Source organism: Vespa mandarinia, chromosome 1, assembly GCF_050613455.1.
Source record: "Vespa mandarinia isolate Hongniang chromosome 1, ASM5061345v1, whole genome shotgun sequence".
In the NCBI taxonomy this organism is placed as follows: domain Eukaryota; kingdom Metazoa; phylum Arthropoda; class Insecta; order Hymenoptera; family Vespidae; genus Vespa; species Vespa mandarinia.
This window is the reverse complement of record NC_140810.1, coordinates 1,323,985-1,351,762: the sequence shown is the minus strand read 5'-3', so window position 1 is coordinate 1,351,762 and position 27,778 is coordinate 1,323,985. Positions and strand designations below refer to the sequence as shown.

The following is a 27,778-nucleotide window of genomic DNA, read 5'->3' as shown; positions in this document are numbered from 1 at the left end:
AAAGTATCATTGAGTTCGGAGAAATCAAGAATGAAGAATCAGGATTTTATTATTTCTTACAATCAACATTGAACCAATATCTATGGAAATATTTTTTAATATGTTTAATAACATCTTTTCGATTCAAGGATAAAGTAAATAGAAAGCACTATCAGCGAATAGGTGACCCGCAAATACTCATAACGTGCGCAGTCGACGATGAGACCGGATGGTAATTTCGAGCCGTTCATTCATTTAAATACTACCGTGGCGGCCGATAATAATTGTAAGCTATCACTGATATACGCGCTCAATTGTCGTCCCATTTGACAAGGTATTGCATTCTCTCGATCGCCGGTAGGAAAATTCTCTTAATCATGAAATTATAATGTTATAATTATTTCCAATACTATATATATACATATACATATATATATATATATGTATATATATATATATATGTATATTATATGTATACTCTCGGATAACAAGACTTAATTTTTTTCAAAATTTCGTCGTATTTGATACTGTATTAAACTATCACAATCGCCAGAAGGAAAATTTTGATAAACACGAAATTATATATACGTTTACATATATTTTCTGATAACGAAAATTAATACCTTTCAACGTTTCTATCTATTTATTTATATACGTTATTGACATTATCTCGATCACTAGGAAGAAAATCCTCTTAATCAAAAAATTATATTGTTATAATTATCCTACCTCTGATACAAGATAATTATATACACATATATATTTTTTGATGACGAGAGTTAACTTCTTTAGACACGATATTGCATTTTTTCGATCACTAGGAAAAAAATTCTCTTAATCAAGAAATTATATTGTTATAATTATCTTATCTACGATACGAGATAATTATATACACATATATATTTTTTGATGACGAGAGTTAACTTCTTTAGACACGATATTGCATTTTTTCGATCACTAGGAAAAAAATTCTCTTAATCAAGAAATTATATTGTTATAATTATCTTATCTACGATACGAGATAATTATATACACATATATATTTTTTGATGCCGTGAGTTAACTTCTTTTAACATTTCTACCAATTTGACACAGTATTGTCATTATTTCGATTGCTAAGAGGAAAAGTCTCTTAATCAAGAAATTATATTGTTATAATTATCCTATCTCTGATACGAGATAATTATATACATATATATATATTCTCTGATAACGAAAATTAACTTCTTTCGACATTTCGTGTGTCATCGTTTAAAGATAGTGAAGTTTTGTTGTCGCTTGTCTTTGATATATTTGGAAAATATCGAAGAAAGTTACAAGAGAATGAGACCTTCGATCTTTCACAAAGTCCACGTTGCATTCACTTCCGATCAGTGATTTCGAAACGACATCGTCTTCCTCGAGGTTGGCGACAAGTTTGCGAGAGAAAGAGAAAGAGATAGAGATAGAGATAGAGAGATAAATATAAAGAGCGAGAGCGAGAGAGAGAGAGAGTGAGAGTGAGAGAAGGAACATGCTAGTCGCCATTGAGAGTTTCCTTCATTTCTTTCGCGGATCCTTCATTCGTCGATCGGCAAAAGCAGGAGCTCGATCGATTGAGCACCCCTGACCGCACCTGAATAGATACATTGTGCCGGGGCTGCCTATTGACGGGCGATTGTTCTCTCAACAATAACAACAATATCTGAATAGTCGTCGTGCACATCTCTCGCGCGCTGTGCACGCACCTACGCGCTCACGTTCACGCGTTTTCAAACGCACGCCTGTATAGTGCGCGAGCGCACGATCTCTCTCTCTCTCTCTCTCTCTCTCTCTTTTTCTCTTTTTCTCTTTCTCTCTAATAAAGGACCTTTCATACCAAAAGGACTCGTCTAAAACCTTCATCGAATGTGATCAAGCGCATGCAAGAATTCACAATTTTTATTAAGAACACATCCTTCTCAGTGGCTTCAGATTTATGGTATCTATGGTATGACATATGTTTCCAATATTTTATAGGGCTTAGGGCGAGGGTTTTATGATGATTCGATTTTCACGGTTGTTCTTATAAATGATTTGTTTTTTTTCTCTTTTTTTTTTTTTAAGGATGATCCCTCTTTCTTTCGGATTATTATTGTCATTGATCTTTTCGGATTCTACTTTTGAAACTTCTATCACTTCGTGATCAAAACAATTAATTTTTCTTTCTTTCTTTCTTTCTTTCTTTCTTTCTTTCTATCTCTTTTTTTTTTCGAAATCTTTTTACGATCGTATAATTCGAAGTTTAATTTTCGACAGAGATAATCTGATGTTTTCAAAAATTAGTACTACATTTGGTATTATTGTTGTTATTATTATTTATTGTAATATCATGAACAATAGTCAAATTAATTTGTGATGCGCATTGTCATTAATACATACTACGTATTATAGAAAATATATTATATACAATGGATATGCTTGTAAAGTGTATCGTGTTTAATGTTTACGGTGTACTTCACGTTGGTACGAATTTAACGTGAAGTAAAAAAATTTTAATTGATCTAATCAGAATTAATCTAGTCTTTCTATTCGCGATTAACTTTATAAAAATTATTGTCGAAATTGTTGGATATAGAGAAAATAAAAAATAATTGTTATCAATCTTTTATAACCGAATTCTAATAGATTAATAACATATGAATGACAGAATTGAAAGTATTGAAATTATAATGGATAAAAAGTGATATTGCAATAGTATAATGATAAAAAAATATAATGAAATAAAAAGTTTATATCGCGTGATAAGAGAAACAAACACTGAAGAAGAAAAGAATCGAAATTACAATTATAAAAATGAATTTATAACTAAATCGAACGTTCGATTAAATTTTTACTAATAAAAAATTATTCTTCAACTACTTTATTCACTTAAATTCCCTATAAGACGCATCACGATATAGCATTACGTAGTATTACATTTACTAATAAGTGTATCTACACTTATGTTATCTTTTCGATAATTAATATACATCAGAATGATTTAATATATTAGAGCAATTTAATTATTTCTTTTAATTCTTTACTACGTAAATCCTACGTTGTAAGTCCACGTTGTAAGTCTACGTTTTCATGCGGAATTTCTTTTTTTTTCTGGTTTTTTTTTCTGGTTTTTTTTCCTTGTTTTTTTTTATTTTTTATTTTTTTTTTGTTTTTTTTTCTCTCTTTACGAAGTATCGAATTCATCGATATGCCTATTGACACGTTTTAATTAATCCTAATCATTAATCCTATTATTATATACAATATACAATATGTTATTTATTTTACAAGATGAATTGAAAGTTCGTGGCGAAAGTTCTTTAATAATTCTTAAAATCTTTTAATATTTTTCAAAACATTTTAGGCTAATAATGGTAAACAATTTTGAAGGAATTTAAAAATTGTAAAACATTCATCGACAAAGTTTTAGAAAAAATTAATTGATTTTTAAATGTATTTAAAAACTTCACCTATGAACTTTTGATCTATCCTGTAAAACTTACAAAATATCTTATTCCTAAATGCGATTAATCCTATTCTAATTATCTAATTTTTCATTTATTCTCTCTTTTATTCATTTGTATATATTACTGGTTTAGTTTTAAACTATAATTTTTTGTGTTTTTTTTTTTGTTTAAACCGCGATTATAAGATCTTAATCTTTACAATGTAACTGCTAATAAACAGTTTACATTGTAAAACTACGTTTATCTTTGATTGTTGCTGTAAATATCGCACATTTAGTTTCTAATTACTTATTATAAAAAGAAAACAAAAATATTTACTTAAACCTATTCCATTATTATAATTCGATTTTCATAACGTTCCTGGAATTAATTTTTTTCACGTTATAATCTAATAATCGCATAAACGAATTCAGTCTCGTTTCTCTCTTTAATTATTGTATAATCATTATCTTACAATTAATCAGAGGTTGCTTGTATTATTGACTAGATCTTCTGACTAGATCCTTTGAACATTTATGACTAGATCAGTAGATTATAACAATAAGCGTATTGATTCTTAATTTTATAATAAATACTACAATGTGGATTAAAGTTTCATAAATTGGCCTAAAATATATAGATGATTTTACATATTAATTACTCTTTTCTTGCAAAACTTTTCGACTTATTTTATCTTTGTTTGTAAAAATTTTTAAATAAAGTTAAAAAATCCTTAGAAAAGAATAAAAATAATATTTAAGATCATCTAGGAATATTTGTTCTATAAAGTAATCTTTGATCCATCTTGTAGAATTTTAAAATATTTTACAAAGCAAAGAGAATGCAGAATTTATATTATAAATTATGTCAAAGGCAATATTGTAGAATTCGATATATATATATATATATACACATATATATATATATTACAATTATTTTAATTAATAAATATTTTTAAATAAAATAGTAATATTCTATTAATATTTAAGCACCCGGCTATATAGTTTCGGAAGAATGTTTAATTGCAAAACAAATAAAAATGTTAAAAAACTGTTTTATATTCGAAAAAATAACTATAATTGTTATATGTAAATTCAGGCTATTGTCATGAAAATGTTATAATATCAAAAATTAATGAAATTTCGTAAAATATTCTGTAATTGATGTATTTTATTGTCGGGTGTTAATTATATACGAATAATTACTATCTTATGATTAATTTTTCGCGGCCCACACCCGACTCCGTATAAATTTATAAATTGATAGGTATTTATAAAGCATTTGTATATATATATATATATATGTATAATTTTATTTCATAAGAAATATTTAATTTTATTTCATAAGAAATATTTAATTTTATTTCATTTGAAATATTATTATTCGTATGAGAACGATATTCAAAATCTAACTTCAAATATATGTACGAATATATTATAAATAATTTACTTCAATATTTTGGATTTATTTTTGGTATAGATATTTCTAATCGTATTATATGGATTTGAGATTAATTTGTAAAATTTTTACAAATTGTAAAAAATTTTACAACTTTAAAATCAATATATATTCGTATATTATGGATTTAAAATTATTTTTTTTTTTTTTAAATCTATTTATGTGCTATTTCATTGGTTTGAGTTAACTATTAACTGTATTTAATAGTTAACTTTTTTTTGGAGTTGGTCGCCGCCTCAGAATTTGCCATAATTATTTTCTCTTTTTGTATACGATTGACGAGTATATAAACCAATAACATTCTGTTTCAAGTTTATTTTATAACATAAAACAATATATCAGAAAGTAAAAGTTTACTACGTCTGTCGTATAACAAAATGACAAAATAACAAAACCTTTTTTTTTTAATGGTTGTTTTTTTTCTAAAGCAATTGTTCTTTGATGTCGTTGTGTCATACTATTGATAATATTTAACTTATTTCATTGGCGATTGTGTGATAGATCGGAATAGTATTAAAAACAGGAAGAAAGTGATAATTCAGAGAAGCCGCAGTCTGAGCATTTTTTCTGTGGAAAGAAAAATCGAAAAAGATTGAGATTAAAAGTTATCGAGAGAAATTGGAAATATTTTTTCGTTGCTACATGCTTTTAATTTTGATACGTTCACCTTCCTTTTTTTCCTTTTTTTTCTTTTTTTCTTTTTTTTTTTGCTTTTCTTTAATACACAGGATGTTCATAAATGATTACCCTGATTAAAATATATTATAATTCTTTATTGCATACTTGTAATGAAACAAAAATTTATACATCAGTGATATATTACACATAAAGTTTCTAATCGTAAAGGTGTTATTTCAACATGTTATTTACATCAGTAAAATATTATAAATTGATTAAATTAGGATAATCATTCATGAACACTCTATATAAATATATAAATATATAGATATATAGGTATATAGATATATAGATGTATAGGGGGAGGGATATATATATTTATATATATATATATATATACATACATATATATATATATATACATATATGGGAGGGCATACATATAACTATATATATTTCTATATATATATATATTTATATCTACATCTATATCTATCTATATATCTATATATATATATATATATCAATTATATAATATATGTGTATATATATATATATAGTTTCTGCAATGTGTGATCTTCGAAAGAATGCAAAGTTGTTATTAAAATTGTAAACGATCGACAAAGTTGACTGCGAGTCTTTTATAACCTCTTCACATTTTTCAATAATTTGAGAGAGAGAGAGAGAGAGAGAGAGAGAGAGAGAGAGAGAGAGAGAGAGAGATAGAGATAGAGAGAAAAAGAAAAAAGAAACAAAAAGGAAGAAACTTTGAATTATTGAACGCTCATCACAAAATGCAGAATTATTTGTCGAAGCGATGTCGTCGAGTTTACGATGAAATTAAAAAAGCTCGAAGTACGAATTTCAAAAGAAAATTGTCAAAATTATGTGAACAATAATCTTTTGAAATATCGAGTAATTTAATTAACGATTCGACAACAATGATTTTATCTTTTAGAGTATAATGGAAATCAAGATGATATTAAATGGTTTATCTTCGTCAACGAACGTTGATAAAAATGTTGTAAAATTTCCGTACAAATTGACATCTAAGATCATTCAATTCCCTTACGTACATTATTGGGGAAAATATTGGCTCGTTAAGTGTAGTACCATCACGATGTTTATCTTGATGCTTGCATTTTATAACCTTTATAAATTGAAAAAGTCCGAGAATTTAGAATGGCCATATAAAAATCTAAGAAACGAGATCGACGAAAAGCCAATGATTTAGAATAACAAATTATAAATTTAAGAAGAAGAATGGAAGAAAAGAAAAAAGAAAAAAAAAAAGAAAAGAAAAAAAAAAGACGGAAAAGAAAATATCTTATTCGACCGAGATTCAAGCGAGACATTGACGGTATAAATTCAACAATATTTCTGTATACTTTTGAAACCTTGAAAGTTTGGAAACAATGTGATATTAGAGGTCACAACATTCCAAGGTGAAAACATGAGAAATAGTAATATTAAAATGAACGTTTAATTATACGAATGTAAATAATATAATTTCGAAAACGTAACTTTCTCAATCTAGGAAAACAACTTTTTGATATAAAGACAAATCCTTCGTTCGCGATAAAATATTTTGTATATAAACTTTTCATCGTAATTAAATGTAAAAAAAGAAAGAGGAAAAAAGAAATAAGAAAGAAAGAAAGAAAGAAAGGGATTATAATTATGTTTACCATTGGATATTCTTCAGTCAGTGCTTTTTCGCTTAGAAGATGATAATTCGAGTTATTGTCCGTGACATTATTATGGTTGCAAGTATATGGGATCAATAGTCGCCAGGATGGTTCTCGCATATTTGCACCTAAGTTTAATATGTCTCGCCCGCAATAGATCACTTTACATGGAACATTTATCTGAAAGGATTGACGGAAGAATTATCAAAGTGATTTTTTTCTTTTCTTTTTTCTTTTTTTTCTTTTTTTTATTTTTCAATTAACTTTCGAATTAGCAATGATATTAATTATACTTACTATTTCTATGTCATTTAATCTATCGCCTTGTCCCGAATCTTCTGCGGAATTAGCAAGTGATGAAGGCGCTGTAGAATTGGGATTATTCGCTATAAAATCAGGTTCCAGAGAAGGAGTGAGACTACTAATGCCACTGGATTCACTTCCAATACTGGGTGATATAGGTCCAATCCCATTTAATGTTCTTAAACCTTGTTCATATAGTATTCTCATTCCTAGTGCGTAAAAATGTTCGGCTTCTATTCCGGATAATGGTAATGCTAAACTTAATGCCATTTTATTTCTTTTTCTTTTTTTTTTTTTATATAAATATTTGTGTAAATTCCTTTTTATATGTTGCTTCTTTATATGTCGTTTTTGTATATATCTCTTCTGTAATATTTTCCTAGAAAATTATTCACACCTTTGTAATATCGTATATACATATAATAATTCGTACATGTCTATTATATCGATCGTAAACAAATTATATTCGTATAAAAATTAAGTTCCTGTCGTATATCATTTTAAAATGGTCGTCGCCACAATTATTATTATGAAATTTGAATTCGTTTTAATTGATTTTAATCGTAATAGATTTTTTTTTTTTTGTATTACAAGAAATAAGAATATTATAAAATTTACCTGTAATTAAAATTTGTTCTTTTCAGATATATCACACTTTCGTTATGATATCGCCAAATTTAATAATATATTTTACAATGGTCCTAACTGTTACGATATCAATCAACAACTGAAGCATATTATAAACTCAAAGTATCCTCTTTTCTTCATCGGTTAATTCTAATGTCACCTTGGACTTTGACAAATGTAGATAAACATGACCTTAAATGATCAGTATTGAAATTTCAAATACGAATAAGAAACCTATGTCTGTGGAATTAGCTATGAAAGTATTTAGAAAAAAATATAACGGATATATTCAATTAGATTTTCGTTCTATTCGATTTATAATTTTGCCTTTCATGTATTTATATATAATATATATATATATAACACACATATTATTTATATATAAATTATGACTTTTGGAACATTCGAATATATATATATATAAATTTTGTTATATGTGACATATTGTATATCATATAATAAAGTTATATATTATGTCCAAGATTGTTATGTTATTGATGTTTTAAAATCTACATTATTGACGTTGAAAATATTAATATTGTGTATCGAACGAAATTTGTTGATTTTATTTTTAAAAATATTTTTAAATTAAAAAATTTTAATTTAAAAATATTTCTTATTTATATTTGTTTATTTTAGTATAAATTTATTTGACATTACCGACCGTTGATAAACTTCTTCACCGACATTATAGCATTCTGTTATATCGACTGCTGTCATATAGTTTTAAGATAGGATACGATTCAATATATTCTTTTTATAGTAATGTTTCACTTCATTTTACATATAATATTTAGATAAAGTTAAATTGATTCGCTATCAAATTTCATTTAATAATCTTTATCATTCTTTTATTCCACGTTATCCCCAATTTCAATTGTTGGTAATTGCAGTTTCCTACATGATCTACAGTTAGGAATTCATCCATGTTGATAAGAAGTAATCTAACATACCGACTATTTCGATATCAGTCTTGTTTCTGCTTTTGTCCGCTAGACGATCATTGACTCGATCGTCGAACAAGAACACAAGTATTTATGTTTAAATAATTATTAATTTAAATATTTTCTTTTTCCTTTACGAATTTGAATGGACATAAAATATTACATTAAATCTTTGGATGGTCTAAAAAATAAAAGTATCATAAATATAGTTTTTTAAGATTAAAATCTATGATATTGTCATCAAATGAATAAAAACTAAATAGATCCTACCATGGATAGGATTAGGTTTCAATGAATTATAAAATATTTATTTGATAATTGATTTGCCATTATAAATTGAATTCAAATTTAATTTAATTTCTAATTCAAAACATATGAAAGAATAACAATTCTACGAAATTAAACAGAGCAAGGATCATAATTATTATTCATTGATTAAATTCAAATTACACTTGCGCAATGTCCTAAATAATAAATTTAGATATTATTTAACATTCGCTACAACAATTTCAGGCTAAAATTACAATATTCCAGTTAACTTTGATGAAGTTTTACATATGTCGTATATCGTATATCGTAAATAACGATATAGTAAAAAGAAAACTGTAGTATCTCCTTCAACGATATAATACAAGAAGAGCATGGTCGCGTATAACGGGTGTTTGATTCGTAATGGTGACATCGTGCGAAGCGAGGTACACGGTGGCCCTGGCAACGCACATGCGCCCTTCTTCGACTCTCTCGCCTCTCCTATTCCTCTCTCCGGATGGTTGAGGATTGGCTCGGAGTAACACCCCCTCATAATGGGTTCACCCGTCTGAACGAAGCTCGTGGGAGAAGAGGATAGACATACATATACACATTTATACATACGAATATCTATATGTCGGTATATATATATATATATATATATATATATTACGTATATACATATATGTCTATATGTCTCTATGGATATCAGTACATACTTATTACATAGAGTAAGAGAGTAAGAGAGTACGATGAAAGAAGAGAAAGCTGCGGTTTCGGCTTAGAGAGAGAGAGCGAGAGAGAGAGACCGAGAGAGACAGCGAGAGAGAGAGCGAGAGAGAGAGAGAAAGAGAGAGAGAGAGAGAGAGAAGGAAAAAGAGGGTCAGAGCAGAGCCAAAAGAGAGATAGAGAGTGAGAACGCAGAGCGAGCCAGCGAAGAGAGAGGTGAGAGGGAAGAAGGCAACGGAAGCCATATTGATTTCCCTATGTTTCCCCGTGTTGTTACTATAGTGCCCGGTGAGGGCGCGAGGAGACGGCAGGCTCCCTCCGTCATCCACCCTCTGCCACCCTCCGATATCGCCGTCCTCTGCGAGTTTATACTCTCTTTCTCTCTCTCTCTCTCTCTCTCTCTTTCTTTCTTTCTAGTAGGCACACGCCGAGATACTCCGTTCTCTCCTCTCTTCCGGCTCATTCGCAAACTTTCCTATCCATTTTTTCCCCCTTCATCTTCCTTCTCCTTCCCTTTTCATTCCTTCCGTTCTCTACCGTCATCGATACGCAACCATCGACTATTTTCAAACGTTCTCTGTGAGCTAAAACTGCAATTCCATTTCACCTCTTTTCTATCATCATCTAACGTACACCATCGATATTTAACCTAATTCGATCTATACATTTGATTAACCCAATTTAAATTATATACTATTTTTAAAGAACAAATATAAAATATTATTCAAATACAATTTATTTGTATCGCATTTATTCAATATAATTTTTATTGGTTATTATTATTTATTAAAATGTATTTGACACGTAATATATGAACAGTTTTTGATAATGAAATATTATGACTAAATTGTAATGCAACACGAAGAGATAGTTTGACCATGTGAGAGAGCTTTAGTTTTCATGGAAAATGCCAACTACGATCAGGAACACCTGGGTGGTCCGTACACGATATCAGCTGCGTCTTTTCCCAGATAGAAAGAGAGAGAGAGAGAGAGAGAGAGAGAGAGAGAGAGAGAGAGAAAGAGGGAGAGAGAGAAAGAGAGAGATAGACGTTTCACTTTTGCTCCTTGTCTTTTCGTTCATCTCTCTTTCTCTTTCTCGTTCTACTCTCTTATCCTACGAGAAGTGGGAGGGATAGTGAACCATGTGGTTGTTACCTAGTGATGCATGGCTCGGTAATAGCTACAATACAAGCAGCTTACAAGAGGGGTTCCACTTCCATTCCGCGCTCGCCGACTTGAGATTTATTGCCACGGGGCGGATTGCGGATTCCCAGATTCCCCGGTTTGCCCTTATAAATGACTCCTATTAATTGACCATGATGCCAGAGAAGGAAAAGACAATACGAGAAACGGAACAATACCTATTCATTGTTTTAGTTTTATTTGCTTTCCTTTTTTTTTTCTTCTTTTCCTTCTATTTGGTTAAAATGTTTCCTCCTTGAAATAATTTCAATTTCGTTTGACAAATAGTTTCGATTAGATTTTTTTTTTCTTTTTTTTTTTTTTTTTTTGAACGATCCTATGAAATTAATCATTTTACGTATACTTGTTATTTATTTTATTTATTATATTAAAATTGTCGACAATATATATATATATATATATATAATTTTTTTTCTCTTTTTTTCTTGAGACAATGCCATACAGATTGAAATTGTCAATCGTGGATTATGTTAATAAAAAAAGGGAAGATGAATATTTGATATCTTCTCTTCTTTTTGGCTCGTGCAGGAGGCACGTGTCGAGCACGCGCGAGGAACGCAACTAGACACACCCACCTCTCTCTTGCGCTCTAAGCCCCATAGCGGAACGAAGAACCCCATAAATGCGATCTCGGCGTCATTAAACGAGTGCTAATGCACTTAATAGCGAGCTCTCGTGCGTGCGTGCATGCGTGCGTGCGTGCGTGAGAAAGAGAAAGTGGGTGGGAACGATGTGTCAAAACACGCTTGATTAGATCGACCTGACGTTGAAATAAATCATGCTAGTAAACCGGATTCTATTTCGACACGATTAACGCGTATTTGAACTCGTGTATTTTATGAAATATGACTGATTGTTGGGGTTGAATTGTAGATATATCGAAATATAATTCGAGAAATTTTTTCACATGGCGAAATATTTTTTTTTTATTAAAACTAACGATAGTTCTCATTTTGTTTACAACGAAATAAGAATAATAAGAAACATTCGTTTGTATTCCTTTTTTTTTTTTTTTTTTTTTTTTTTTATTAAGAGATCGAAAAGGAAAGATTATATAAAAGAGAATTGAAAAAAAAAATTTTTTTTTTTCGTATAAATATTATTTAACATCGTGTGATTAACATCGCGCGCGCGTGTGTGTGTATGTGTGTGTGTATTCGGGGACGGGGGAGGGGTCGGTGGCGGGGGCGGGGCGAGGAGTGCTGAGAGTATACATACGTTTCTAACGGGAATATATAAAATTTAATTCGACATAATATTTGCAAGTGCTGAGAACTACGGAGAATCTAAATTTATCACGTACGTTCCCATTTTCCACTTAACTCAGGAAATGACGTCGGTCCATTCTGAAAGGCGTTTCGGTTCGTGAAATTTATGTAAAATCATGCACACTGTTGCTCGCGGTAGCGCGCGATCCGACATATGTGGAGCAACGGGGGCATGGACGAAGGTTTAGTAGCCTCGGGAGCTCAACGGAGCGTAATAACGTAAGATTGAAGGTCGCAGGTAACGGGCCGTCTCTCTCTCTCTCTCTCTCTCTCTCTCTTTCTCTCTCTCTCTCTCTCTTTCATGTATCCTCATAACATGTAAAACACCAGAGTTACCGGATAATAACCGGGCAGCGACTGTGTTTGTAAACTCGAAAAGCATCCCTTCTTCGTGCGGGTAATCGTTGTATATCGTTGAGAGAGTTGAGAATGGGTTTAGTTGGGCCGACAGCAACGGACAGGATCGGATCTAGAGACATCACTGAAGGATTTCATGAGTTTATCAAGCGTAACTTACCCTCTTTTACGCGATCCTATGTAAATTCTACGTTTAAAGTCACAGGATGGTAAGCTTTTATTTCGAAGAAAAAAAAAAGGAAGAAAAAGAAAAAAAAGAGAAACATCTTAAAAAATTTTGGGAATGGATTTAAAGACGTAATATTGATTATTAATTAATGTAAGATTATAAAACGTAATAATAGATTTTTGTCGAGTACGAACAAAAACGTGAAAACATACATCCTCTTTCACATTTTTCCTCGTCCTTTGTATTTTTGAAGACACGAAAAGTTCAGGTCTACGTCGTCGCATGGTCGATCGTTTCACTTTTCGCCGATCCGGAGACTGTTAAAATATTCAAATCGACATCTGGTGGCTTCGCTCGTGCAAACGAAACCAGCCCCGCTCCGTTAAGCCGGATCCCGCGTAAGTCAGGCGTGCTGAGATTCAAGAGCCTTGTTTCGTTGGATTGCCTGACTATATATCGTATGGGGATATAATATATATATATATATATACGTATATATACATATATATATATATATATATGACGATTCAATTTGTATTAGTTTCTCAAAAAGAGAATGTACAAGTAATTTCAATTTCAACGAATTTATTTCACTGGCACATTTCTTAAGAAGACGAAAAAAAAAAAAAGAAAAAGAAGAAGAAGAAGAAGAAGAAGAAGGAATTAGAAAATTCATTTTCGTGGATGAACGATCAGAACTCGAGAAGGAATGGCGTGATTCCGAAAAAACGGTGCAGATTTAGTGGAAAGTAGTAGACGCGCGAGGTGAACGGAGGCGTGTAGGAGAAATCTCGGGGGAAGAGAGAGAGAGAGAAAGAGAGAGAGAGGGAGAGAGAGAGAGAGAGAGAGAGAGAGAGAGAGAGAAATGTAAATCTCTCGGAAGCTAGGGAGAAAAAGCTCTCTTTTAATCCACGGACCGGCTCCCTCCCGATAGACGAGGATTATGACGGCGTATCATATGGGGTCTCTCGAAAGTGAACGCGAAGTAGAGAGAACGAGCGATAGACAGAGTAAAAGAGTGAGAGAGAGAGAGAGAGAGAGAGAGAGAAGGTACGGAGAGTATGTGAAGAGCGAGAGGGCAGAAGTGGGGCTCCCGCGGTGCGGAGTACCACCAAATCCACCGCAAATGCTCTCGAGTACTTCTTCTTGGTCGGACGTGAGTGTAAGGGCGACCACGAGAGCACGTGCTACTTGAAATCAGTTGGGGACTTGCGAATGCTTCTCCGAACATTGTCTGCTTCACGAAGATATTGAGAGAGAAAAAGAGAGAAAGAGAGAGAGAGAGAGAGAGAGAGAGAGAGAAAGAGAGAGAGAAAGAGAGAATCACGAATGGTCAAGCTAGCTAGCTAGCCAGCCAGTCAGCCAGCTAGCTAACTAGCAGCTAGGTAACTTCGAAAAAGAGTATTCGTTCAACGCAATCCTCGACAAATCTCGGAGTACCTCTATTAAAAGGTTGTACAAATCTACCGAAAAAAAAATTTCCTTCTTTTGTAAAGGTCCAAACTTTGTTTCCAAATAGATACGTAAGAAATAGGCTAAATCGGTTTTTTCCTATTCGTTGGTCAATTTCGAGATATCTATGATATATATGTTTAAAACAGAAGACATACAAGAGCTTGCGGAGAGGACAGTCGGAGAACGTGGATCGTATGTATACTGGGAACGTTTCACATAGGTAGAAATACGTCGTATGGACACATAGAGAGAAAGAGAGAGAGAGAGAGAGAGAGAGAGAGAGAGAGAGAGAGAAAACGTTCGTACATGAACAGTATATACGATATACGGTATATAGGTAGAGACAAGAGTTAGAGAAAGAGAGAGAGAGAGAGAGAGAGAGAGAGAGAGAGAGAGAGAGAGCATGGTGGAGGACGTATACACGCATCGGCGCGTATCGTAGTCCGCGCGCGAGAATCGAGGAGGGCCGAGGAGGGTCGACGAGGGGGTTTGCCGTTGGTTTGTAACAAAATCAATAGAGGGGTGGTGCGAGAAGCGCGAGGGTTGGAGGGTAGAGCGCGGGGGCGGCGGTCGCGCAAGCGCATTCGAAGGAAGACAAAACATCACCACCACCACCACTAGCAGCAGTACCGTTGCCAACCCCTACCAACGTAGCCCACACCACCACCACCACCCCTCGTAGTAGTATCCCCGTCGGCTACTCCCACCCGCTGGTTGAGGCGACGGACTGCAATGGAGAGCCTCCACCTCTTTACTCCTCCTCCTGCCACCTCCTCCCACGCGTCTACGTAGCCCACTATAACTCTCTCTCTCTCTCTCTCTCTCTCTCTCTCTCTCTCTCTCTCTGTATATATATATATATATATATATATATATATATATGTATATATATATCTATCTATCTTTCTCTCTCTTTCTCTCTCACTATCTCGAATTCTAGGGTGGCTATATCCTCCGAGTGAAAGCTGCTGCCATCATGGAGCACGACGGTGAAACGCCGAACCAAATCATTTTCGAAGCGAACGCTTCTCGATCGACCTTCTTCTTCTCTTTTCTCAACATCTTTGGATTTCTTCGATCTCCTCTTCCTCTTCTTTTTTCTCTCTCTCTCTCTCTCTCTCTCTATCTATCTATCTATCTATCTATCTCTTTCTTATCGTTTCACCATCTTCTTAAATTCTTGAAAAAAGAAGCAAGAAGAATTTTCTTTTCATAGAAAATACCAACAATGATACTAGCTTTGATCTCGTAAAATAAACCATAGGGCAAGTTTTCGATTGATTTTTTTCATAAGCTATCTTGGAACTTCCGATTTGTTTAAGTCAATCTTGAAAGATAATGATAATAATAATAATAATAATAATAATAATAATAATAATAATAATAATAATAATAATAAAAATATTAATAATAACAATATTAATAATAATAATAATAGTAGTAATGTCTCTCAAAGAAATAGAAAGAAGAGGGTTGTCTCTATCTCTCTCTCGTTTCGTCTCGTCTCGTCGTCGGAGTACTAATAAAGTGCCATTCTTCCGCCACTCGTTCTATCTCTCACCCTTCTCGTTCGAGAGATTCGCTCGACAGACGCATATTGTTACGAACGCGTAACCGCGCGAGACCGTGGCGTTGGGCCACGGCAATGTGACGCGTGCAGCACGACGCATCCATTATTTCACGCAGGGGCGTCGAAAACGTATTTACCGTTAGTCGCTGGGACAAATGCCTTGATTTGTACCGAAAGTCAGTCGAAGGGGGAGAAAATCAAGGGTCGCGATAAAAGCATTAGCTGCCCGGCTAAGTGTTTTCCCAACTTGTCTTCCTTCTCGTCCACTTTCTCTTTCTTCTATTTTCTTTATTTCTCTCTCTCTCTCTCTCTCTCTCTCTCTTTTTTTCCTCTCTGATATCGACAGCTTCGCAAACGAACGACGACGCATTTCCTTTATTTCTCTTTCTTTTTTTTTCTTTTCTCTTTTTTTCTTTTTTTCCAAGATGAACTTCGAGTGAAAAATTCTTACGTTTTGATATCCGTTAGCGCGTTACAATGCACTCTTTATATTTATTTTATTACAGGTGAATAGGGGTTAGGGAGAAGTTGGAGAGGGTGAGATTTTGTATTACGTATGTTATAATGATCGTCATAATAAAATGAGAAATATAAAGGAAGAACTAATTGTTATTCGCGTTCCTTCAATAGGTCGACGATCTCTAGAGACCGACGAAAACTAAAAGAGTCTACCTTTCGTTAATTAGTTCAAATATTGAATCGTACAAGTAAACAACTAGGTATACGTTTAACGGAGAAAGTTCATTGGCGAGACCGATTAATATTGATTCGTTCATTAAGTACAGTTAAATTATTTATTGCTTAATACGTCCCGTTAGATTTCAATCGGCGCGCTCGTAATTATTGATACGTAATTTCGTTCGATATAATTAGAACGTGGAGGAGGAGAACAGGAATAGAAAAGGTTCGAGAGAAGGTCGAAAAGTTCGATTAAATGTAATTGGAATAAAACTTAAGTAAGTAGCTAAACGATTCGCATAATTAACTTTGTAAAGATCGAGAGAAGATCGAACGACGTCGGTGAAAATGCAAAGTGCCGTGGAGGAACAAAGGGAGCCGATTAGTGAAAGTGCGAGCGTGATAATGCGAATGAGGCGAATAGAAATAGATAAAAGTAAGTGAAAGAGAAAGGAAATAGAGATGTTGAAGTTCGGTGATAAAGAGAAAGAGGGGGAGACACAGATAGGGACCTCGTCGTCTGACAAAGGACGACAGAATCTCTTTGTTCTCGCGGCTCAACGGCTTCGCTCCGTGGCCGCGATGTTTTGTCAAGGTCACTCATTCACCCCCTTCGCCTGTTGCCCGTTTCATCCCTCTTTCGCGCTCTCGATGTCGCCGCCGCCTTTGCTGCGACTCCACGCGTTATACCCTTTTGTTCGAGGGAATATTCGAACGTACGGTATATATATATATATATATATATATATATATATTTATTTATTTATTTATTTTTCTTTTTTCTTTTCCTTCTCTTCCATTTTTTTTTTTCTTATTTTGTATTTGTTTTCTATTTTGTTTTATTTCTTTCAGTTTTACTCTGTCGTTCCGTTGTAATTCGATGAAATATTTCTAACATAATAATACGCCTATTAATTTCATCATTTAATTTTAATCTAATTCGAAGGCGAAGTACGACATTAGGGTAGGAAGGTATAAAGGAATCGTCCGTGGTTTTTATTTTGTAAAATGAGCAGACGAGTATCGTCGGAGGCGGCAAAATATGCCATTCATCCTTGAATCGTCGAAAATGTGAAGTCGACTTTTCACTTAGAAAAGTGCTGCCGTAGTCCATCGCGTTGATGCTTACGCGTGGCGAGCTCGTTCCGGGGTCTCTCTTTGCTTTTGTATGCCGAGCGACTTTAGCCTTCGCGTATGAATGGAATTTTCAGAGACGTAGATATGTATGTGTATGTAATATATAGGGGGCGACGAAAGAGGGCCCCTCTCTTCACATCCTCGCTTGACTCCTCTTCTTCTTCTTCTTCTTCTTCTTCCTCTTCCTCCTCCTCTTCCGTCATCTCCTCTACTTCTTCTCTAGAGTTTGGCTTCTCTCTATGCGCCGGACCAACGCTCTCCATTGTCGGCTTGGACTCAATGGATGACGTGGGAGGGATAAGGCCAACAGGAGAGCGGGGCGAGGAGGGGTGGGGGATTGTCGTTGTAGAACTGCAACCCCCGGTCACTTGAAAAGGAAATGAGCTGCCCTCTGCAGGACCTACCTCAACCGAAAAGAAGTCACTAGAACGACTACGCAGGGAAGAAACTCTTTTTCCTTCGACTGACCGACCGATGGCCGTTTCCGAATTTCTCTCTCGAAACATTTTCTTCTTTCACACTTTTCGATTTTCTAAGAACAAATTTATATTTATATATATGTTTAAAAATTATTCCTTATCATTTATGCAATTTTATCGAAATATTTATTATATGAAAGAAATATATCGTCGTGATTTGATGTGGTTGGTCGGATATACAGAGAAAAGTGAGAGAGTAAAGACGAATGAATGTATGATGGAGATCGTTTTTGAATTCCTTTGTCCCTCGTTGTCGTTTGATGTATCTCGTCCCTTTGCCCTCTTATAGTTGTTGGTTCTCCTTAAAACAAGACTGTGTTTATAAGCAAGACAAATATTGCCGGATTGTCTTGCGAATTGTGAGACGATGGCACGAACGGGTTCGATAAATGAACCTTTCTTTGATCTTTTCTTTATATTTTCCATGGTCGCGTGGCCAGACAAAAGGTTTAGAAGGGAGAACATGAAACGCTCAATGGAATAACGAAAAGAAATCCGACTTTGAGATGAATCCTAGATTCGCCAGGTGCAAGATTCATATATATATATATATATATATATAAAGAGAGAAGTATATATATATGTACATCCTACTGTGCAAGACCCTCCAGAACGTATCTTGGAATTCGTAAGGATCTTTTCGAGGGATCGCATCGTAGCCATTCAATTTTCACGCCACCTACGACTTAAGTGAGTCGGTCTTAAAGCTCCAGGTGTTACTTGCTGAGCGAGTAACCTCGCCATTGTCGCATTGAGATTTTCAACTTTTTCAAAGAAGAAAAAAAAAAAGAACCATAATGTAGTTTTGATAGGATCTGGATTAGGTTATTGTACATTCATGGACAAATAGAAGTGACGTTATGATCTTGAAACAATATATTTAGAGATGTCACATATATTCTACGTGACATTTAACAATTGCCTTTGTTCGAAATAATAATAAAAGTATTTAACAATGTTAATTTAAAAAAAAAGAAAAAAAAGAGAGAGGAAGAAAAAGAGAAACAAATAGTAATAATAATTTATTATTTCAAAAAAACATTAAATTCAAGTAACGCTTCAAGAAAAATTATTTTACAGTTAGGGTAAAGATAAAATGAAGACTAGAAAAGCTTGAAATTATTTTACTATGGTAGAAGGTAAGAATCTATGCTCGATGACGCACCGAAGTTACGAGATAGAGGGGACAAAAAGAATCGACTTCCTTTTCTCCGTACGGAAGATAACGAGGCGTGGACCCAAAGTGACACCTGAGGTGTCGAGGTCGTGACACGTTACGAGGGTAGCCGTGCCAGACATCCATCACTTCTTTGTATCCTCGCCGAGTGACACCTGGTCCTTTGCCTCCCTTCGGTACCGCACACCCCTCCATTTCTTTTCATTCCTTATCCATCGTCACGGTGGCCACAGAACCACCCCCGAAAAGCGTGCTGCTTCGAACCGCCGCCACGCCAGGAAAGCAAACAACGTAGTACCTACGAGAAGATTCTGATAATCGCTGAACTGGCCATAGATCCGTGATCATTTTATTGATGATCCTGAAAAATTTTCTCTCCTTACATCTTTTCAAAACGTTATATGTTATCTTAACATTTAATCGCATGTATCGCTGTGTTATTTTCTTTTTTTTTTCTTCTCTCTCTCTCTCTCTCTCTCTCTCTCTCGACGTTATTATTGGGTGTAAAATTTGCAAAGGCAACGTAAGAAAAAAAGAATAAAAAGGAAGGAAGAAAAAAAAAAGAGAAAAAATTGCAATTTCATTCGGACGCACCATCTTTTATGTGCGGTCACCGACTACCTCAATGACAAATTTTCGACTTTGCATACAATGCGAGTAGAGAGTGATCGATTCCGGACATTACCAAGCAAAAATCATCGACGATTCTTTCGGGCAAATACTTTTTGACGGCATGAAATCCTTTCGAAAAAAAAGAAAAAAAAACAGGAAAAAGAAATGTTTTCGTAATTCGACGTACCAACGATATATTTTACGCGTGTCTAACTCTAAGGAAGTTATTAAAATATCACGTGCCACGTCGATAGGATATTGTGCTCTTTGCTGGAAGGACTCATTCTTATTTCGTTCGAATTCAAAAGAATCACCGTGTCATTGTATCGTTCTAGTAAACCATGTCTTTCGAAATGAAAGATCCCAGCCAAGGCGTCTCATCGTTTAGAACGTATTTTTGAATCTGATTTTTTACCGAGAATTTCGCCGCGTTAATCGCGTAACTAAGATCGGATTCATAAAATTTTACAATCATCATAAATTTCAACAAAAAAAGAAAATAAAAAATAAGAAACATTAACTAACAAAGAAAAAGAAGAAGAAGAAGCAAAGATCGGTAGCCAATGTGCTTAAAACTTTCCTATCGACGACATTGAGAAGAAGCAAATCCAGGTGTGGCAGTCGATCTGTTTCGGTACTTCCTCGGGGACCTTCATATTTCAACTCATCAATGGTTAGCAGGGAGCCAAAAGCAGGTGTCCCATCTTTTGCCGGTCGAAAGATCCGGGTCGACCTTTACCGAGTAGTAAAGAGGACGGCATTTTGTGAAAGTTGAGGAAGCGAGGGTGGGCGGAACGAATTTTCAAAGTTCGTTTCGTACCTACCACTGGTTCTAATACTCACCTTTTCCGTCAGGAAAAAGAAAAATTCGGATCGATTAGGTGCACTCACCGTAAAAGGGTTGACACGCGACCGAGATACCCTACGAGATCCTTTCGGGAAAATTTCTCGACGAGTAAAGGAAAAGGAAAAATCTGAAGATTCCAAGATTTTCAAGATTTCATTTTGACTGTGACGAGAGAAGAAGTATTTTTTTCTGATAGATATTCGAGATCGATATTCGGTGCACGGCGTCGACATCGCGACGGCGTTGAGAACTGGAACTAGGAGGAGGAGGAGAAGGAGAGGATAGAAGGGGGAGGGGAGGGGAGGTGTTGATGAAGGTGATGGTGAGGTGGAGGTGAAAGAGGAGAGACGACACCTCTCATTAATAACCGGTGACTCGGCGTTTATATAAATAAATCGCACGCGGTCGCAGGCACTCACCTGCGATTCGGTCGATCGCTCAGCAGGCTGACGTGAAAGAAGGCGTACCACCCTCTCCCTCCTCTTTCCCTTCCTCCTTCCTCTTTCCCTCTCTTCTATACTCGATCCATCCGTTGCCCTCTTCGCGTTCGCCCTCGCTCATCCATCCTCCGTTTTCTCCCTCTCCTCATCCTCATCCTCCTCCTTCTCCTTCTCCGTCTTTTCCACCTCCGTACAGCCCTCTTATCCTCTCATACGAACTCCTCAATCGGAATTCCAAAGGCACTAGAGCAAAGCTCTTTCTCTCTTTCTCTCTCTCTCTCTCTCTCTCTCTCTCTCTCGCTCGCTCTCTCTCTCCAGCTTAGTACCTAGAGAGTAGAGTCCATGAATGCCCCGGCCCCCGATGCCGCTGCTCGGTCATTTATTTCGGCGGCCGTGTGCTATCCCCGAAATGGCCGAATGAATGCACTGGCAACTGCACCCCCGCGGCCTTGTCTCGGGCTCTGCTCGACTCCAACCCAACGACTCGAGATCGTTCTGAAAATCGAGGTCGAGGGCCACCACCAACTCCCCTGGCAAACCCTTCCTTTTCGCCTTGTCTCTTTCTCTCTTTCTCTCTCTCTCTCCCTCCCTCCCTCCCTCCCTCTCCTTCCCGCATCCTCTTTCTGTATTCCCTTTTTCTTTTTTTATTTTCCTCTTTCTCTCTTCGTCTCCTTGGATTTCATCGCATTCGGCGAATCCCTCTCCAAGTGTCGAGCCTCCGAAGGAACGAACGAACGAACGAACGAACAAACTTGAAAGGAACCTCGAGTTCTTTTTTCTCTTCCATGCCCTTTCGACCTTTTCTCGATCTTACCAAGCTCGATCCTTCGATCTAGTCACGATTCCGACGGAAATAAATGTACGAACAAACGAACGAACGAACGAACGAACGAATCTCGTAGAAGAGACTTAAGTCAGAAGAAACATCGTGAATGTCTTTTAGCCTCGGGAATCGTCGAAGAAATCGCGTGAATTTCGAAAGGCGAGAAAGTAACATTAAAACTATCTTTCCGACGGGATACCTTCTCGTATAACGACGTAATAAAACTTCCCGTACCCGCAAATGGGCAAACTTTATCCTTCGAGCTTCTTCTTAGACGTAGACGACGAGAGATCCGTCTTTTTCGTTGTAATCTTTCTTCCCCTTTTCTAACCTTCCTCCGGGATCTCCCTCAAACTCTAATAACAACAAATTATTTTTTTATTTTGCAATGAAGCCTTGACAATAATAACAAAAAAAAAAATAAATAAAATAAAGGAAGAGAGAAAAAAAATCAAATAAACAAAAGGGTACTCAGAAGAGAGAGAGAGAGAGAGAGAGAGAGAGAGAGAGAGAGAGAGAGATAAAGAGCAGCTAATTCGTGACAGCCCTTTTCCTCGCATCGATCGGTTTTTTTCTTCCTTTCTTTTTCTTTCTTTTTTTCTACCGCTTAGCGGGATAACGGGATCTAGAAAGCAAATGACTCCTTTTGAGAATGCTTATTGGGGCACATTAAAACGCTCCGCTCGGATTCGTTAAGAAGAAATTTACAATTTTTACGAGATTCCGCTACGTTTAACATTCTTTCTTTTATATATATATATATATACACATACACGCATATATATATATATATATATATATATATATATATATCTTTACAAAATTTCAAGCGCGCGCTTTAAAATTCGATCCTTTTATCATCGAATTTTTCTTTCTTTCTTTCTTTCTTTCTTTCTTTCTTACTCTTTCTTTCTCTTCTCTTATTTTTCGCCGTACTCGAACTCCTCATATCATATATATACACACATACACATACACACACACACACATATATATATGTTACCATCGAATCGAAGCGAGACTTCGTGCAAAACGGAAACGAGGAGGGGTTGGCTCGATCGCACCGTAAAATATTTAACGAGGCAGTTTCACCGAGCGTCTTTGTAAACGCTATGAATATAGCAATAAAATATATTATATGACGTATATAATATACTACATAGATAAGTATAACGTCGTATATAAATTCATTCGTTTTCCGTCTTTTTCCGATCGACTCGATAGTCTCTCTCTCTCTCTCTCTCTCTCTCTCTCTCTCTCTCTCTCTCTCTCTCTCTCTATCTTTCTCTCTCTCTCTCCATCTTTGTAATTTCTCCTTCTATTTCAAATATTTCAGAATTCTTCGAATATGTAATAAAAAGAAATAATACTAGAAACTATGGATAATTTCATGTAATACCAAATATAATATATCTCATTTGAACTTATCACTGAACTGAATTACAATTTTTATTCTTTCCTCTTCCTCCTCTATAGATCGTATCTTTGATAAAATCACGTCGGTCGTTTTCCTGATACACACCTTTTATCTCGACTGTTTCAGAGGAATCACACGATCTGCGACTTGTTGCAGCAGCAGCCTGTCCGTAACATTTCCTCTTTCTCGCACGGTGAGTACGCAAACGTATTTCTCATCCTTCGTTCTTTTGTTCTATATATTTCCCTATCTGAACAGAAACTTAATATAATGCCTACGTTACGTGTAAATAGATATACATATTTACATTTACAAATTGAATACAGAATTTTTATTTTCTTCTTTAATACAAATTTTTTTATAAAATTGATCAAAGCGATATAACGTGTACACATCGGCTTATTTAAAAATTTGTCAAGGTTCGTGAAAAAGAGAAAAAAGGAAATGTACAAGGAAAAGGAAAAAAGAAAGGAAAAAAAAAATACAAAAAAAAAAAAAAATACAATAGCAAAATCGTTAATTTTTTTATAAACTAATTAAAAGATATAATCCTTTATCAAAATCGATCGATACCCCGTCCTATTGTAAAAGTTATATTTCGCTTATTAAATAATTTTTACTTTTTGTGTTGCTTTTGATAAAGAAAAAAAAAAAAATGAAAAAAAAGAAAAAAGAAGGAAAAAGGTAGAAGTAAAAAAAAAACTAGGATTGAATAAATAAATAAATAAATAAATATAAAAATAAAGAGATAGGTAAAGCAGATAAAAAGAAAATATAGGAAAAAGACGAGTAGTTAGTTGGTAACCAGAGACTCCCTCGATCGCAATGTGCTCGAACGAGGTCGGTCGGTGTCGTCGAACGAAAAGTGACTTTCTCGTCACGATTCTCGAAGCGCGTGATCCGCGCCACGCCCGTTGCACATAATTATGCAGAAACGCGCGGGCGTCCGTGCAGGAGCTTGGTAGAGGCGTGCACCCGGTAAGATTTAATACGATATTTCGTTCTATCTCAGTTTCTCTCTCAGTTTCTCTCTCAGTTTCTCTCTCTCTCTCTCTTTTTCTGCTATATACATACATTCATACATACATACATAGGAGTATATATATATATATATATATATATATATATATACACACACACATATACGGAAATATATGTGCGTAGTCTGTTTCTCTTGGCCTCCACCCACTCCTCCTCGAGGCATTTCCAAGCCCCGAAAAGCCTCTTCTCGCGTCTACGAGACCGAGTCGTTTGGTAGCGCGCGCGCGATGTAGACTCGCGAAGGGTGGCGAAGGAGGAGGAGAAGGTGGAGGTGGTAATGGTAGAGGAACGGAGGGTTGGAGGTCGAGGGAGGCTTTGGGAGGATGGTGGAAGAGAGGAGCGAGCATCCCTCTCGCTGGCGTCACCTCGAGGGCCCAATTAGCGCCAGCACGAGTGTCATTCCGCCGCGGTTTCCGCATACTGCCTGCCGTTGACTGGCGTTTTCTGCGCCTTCGTTTCGCCAACGTAGAATCCTCTCTTTTCTATATGTGTCTTCGTACATTTTTTTCTCTTCCTTTTTTTTTATACATATATATATATATATATATATATATATATACATACAGACGCACACACACTTATGTATATATACGTAAATTTTTGCACACAGAGACAGACACGGAGACAGAAACAGAGAGAGAGAGAGAGATAGACGGAGAGGGAGAGAGAGAGAGAGCATCAGGTAGATTTGCAGCGCCCTTCGTCGACCCTAGTCCATCTCTTCCAGAGGTATCCAAGCTCTCCTCTTTTACCTCGTCCCCCCTTCCACTGGAGCCCCGCATCGCTTTTCTTTCCTTCTTTTTCATCCTTCAGCCGCCTCGTCTTCTACGTCGCGCATTATCCAATTTTCTGGCAGATATTTCGCGATATAATAATTGGGCATTCAGCGCTGGGGCTGCTTCTCCATCTCTACCTCCACCTCCTCCTCCTCCTTCTCTAACCCCTCCTTCTTCTTCTCCTCCACCTCTTCTTCCTTCTCCTTCTCTTGCTTCTCCTCCACCTCCTCTTCCTTGCTTGCTTTCGTTCGTTTCTTCTTCTGCTCGAAGCCGGAGAATCGTTGAATTATATTCTCAACGCGGACGACGTCGGGAGATGGCGAGAGATGTTGGTAGTAGTAGTAGTAGTAGTAGTAGTAGTAGTAGTAGTAGTAGTAGTAGTAGTAGTAATGGTGTTGTTGGTATTCGTGTTGGTGGGGATTGGAGTAGTAGTGGTGGTGTGGTGGTGGTGGTGGTGGTGGTAGTGGTGGTGATGATGATGATGGTGGTGGTGGTGGTAGTGGTGGTTGGTGGTGGATGGTTCCACTGCCGATGGTAAAGGGGCAACGAACGAGGGCGAGGGCTCCAATGGAAACGTTTTCTATTAACGTAGAGCAGCGCGATGGATAGACGGGGTTCGGATCCTTCGTCCCTTCTTACCCTCTCTCGCGTACCTCTCTCATTCACTCGCTGCTTATTTCCGTAACGACACTTTAAGCAACGTTAATTATTGTCGGCGTAATGAGCCCGCCTCGAGTGGTCCAAGATGCACATTTTCCTTCTACCTCACTCCTCACTCCTCACTCCTTTACTCTCTCAATTTTTCTCTCTCCTTTTCTCTCTCTCTTTCTCTTTTTTTTTTTTTTTCTTTTTTTCTTTACCTTTCTCCCTTTTTTCCCTCCTTCGTGTTCCTCTTCTTGCCTTCTCCGGGGAAGAAGAGTGCCAAAGGGTGTCTCCTCCGTCGTCCTACGGGATATCTTGGGAATCTGCATCGCTGCGTCTTCCACGAAGGTGATCTCGTTAAGGGACTCCTTGGTTTTTCTCGCTCGGCGCCTTCTTGTTAGTACGTCTCAACAACTTCGTTTCCGTCGATTTTTCTCTCCTCTCTTTTCTCTCTCTCTCTCTCTCTCTCTCTCTCTCTCTCTCTCTGTATCTATCTATCTCTTTTTCCTTATTCTCCTTTCTACTTCGCTTCCTCATCCACCAGTACGAAGGTTTCGGATAGGTATGAAGAAATGAGTCTTACGAGATAATTTACGATATATATATATATATATATATATATAACTCCCTGTTTCTCCTTTGATCGTCATCTCGTGTAACTTATCGTGTATACATAGACACACATATAAATATGTTTACATAAGTTTTTCCTCTCTTTTTTTTTTTTTTCTTTTTCTCACGTGAATAATATATTCAAAGTTAGCCAATCGTCGTAATCTTCGTCGTCGTCATTGTCATTGTTATCGATCAAACAACAACACGTTCCTACGTGTTAAATTTTTTTTTCTTCTCACAGATCGTAGCTCGTCGCTCATGACAAGGAGAACTTAAGCTTTAATCCATATCCGCGAGCACCGAGATGAGGGAACGTTTTAAAAAGGAGGCGACAATGCGAAGATTATCCTTCGTTTTCTTTTTAACGACCATGGTTGCTATCGTTCGGTCGGGATACGCGGGGCCTTCGGTAATACGAAACAGGTACAGCAGAGCGAGGTTAACGCGGAAGATTATTTTCTCCTAGAAGGAAAATGGGAACTTTAAAGAGTGTACGAAAGTTTTCTCTTTCTTTATTTTTCTCTAACCTTCTCTAACTCCTTCCCTTCTTTCCTCCCCCCTCCATCCCCTCCCCCCCGCCTCACCCCTCTCCCTGTCCTTTCTCCTTGCCCCCTCTTTCCTTCTTCCCTTCCTCCACCCCCCTCCCCCTCCCCCTCCCCCTTTGTAGATCCTACGGGGCTTATTTCTTTCTCGTTGGAATTACAGTATAGACGATAACAATAGCGAACCGACTCTGGCGTTCTTCGAACCGTCGATCATCCTTAGACAGATCGCGTTTTATCGTTATTATACGAACTATTTTTCTTCGCGCTTAAGAGAAACTCGTTCGAACGAATTACGAGGAGGAATACCAATCGATCGTTATAATAAATTCCCGAAGAGACTCGATATTTCTTGTTATCTTTAAAGAGCCGTTTTCCTACCGACGAATCCTCGTTTTCACGGAAAAGGAAAGAGATAAAAGGGAAAGATTAAGAAAAATATAAAAAAAAAGATAAAAAATAAAAAGAAGGGGGAAAAATGAGAAAA

At 35.8% G+C, this 27,778-nt stretch overlaps 1 protein-coding gene and 1 long non-coding RNA gene across 3 annotated transcripts in view; one reads left to right on the top strand and one right to left on the bottom strand.

The window, feature by feature from the left end:
* The window catches only part of LOC146873260 (uncharacterized), a 157,751-nt gene that overhangs the window by 32,631 nt on the left and 97,342 nt on the right, over positions 1-27,778 (top strand). The window contains exon 3 of the long non-coding RNA XR_014982242.1: positions 23,802-23,868. This is a non-coding gene — a long non-coding RNA (uncharacterized LOC146873260). The remainder of the gene's footprint in view (positions 1-23,801; positions 23,869-27,778) is intronic.
* On the bottom strand, positions 5,010-8,222 carry LOC118446097 (uncharacterized). Of its 2 annotated transcripts, none has more exons than XM_035876349.2 (4): positions 8,111-8,222; positions 7,487-7,871; positions 7,190-7,369; positions 5,010-5,450 (listed from the first exon to the last, which is right to left on the bottom strand). In XM_035876349.2, the coding sequence occupies exons 2-4, from the start codon at positions 7,760-7,762 to the stop codon at positions 5,397-5,399; spliced, it is 510 nt and encodes a 169-aa protein (XP_035732242.1). In that variant the 5' UTR covers positions 7,763-7,871; positions 8,111-8,222; the 3' UTR covers positions 5,010-5,396. The 2 variants fall into 2 exon arrangements, with proteins under 2 accessions (XP_035732242.1, XP_085513340.1); XM_085657214.1 differs by lacking the exon at positions 5,010-5,450 and adding an exon at positions 6,249-6,651.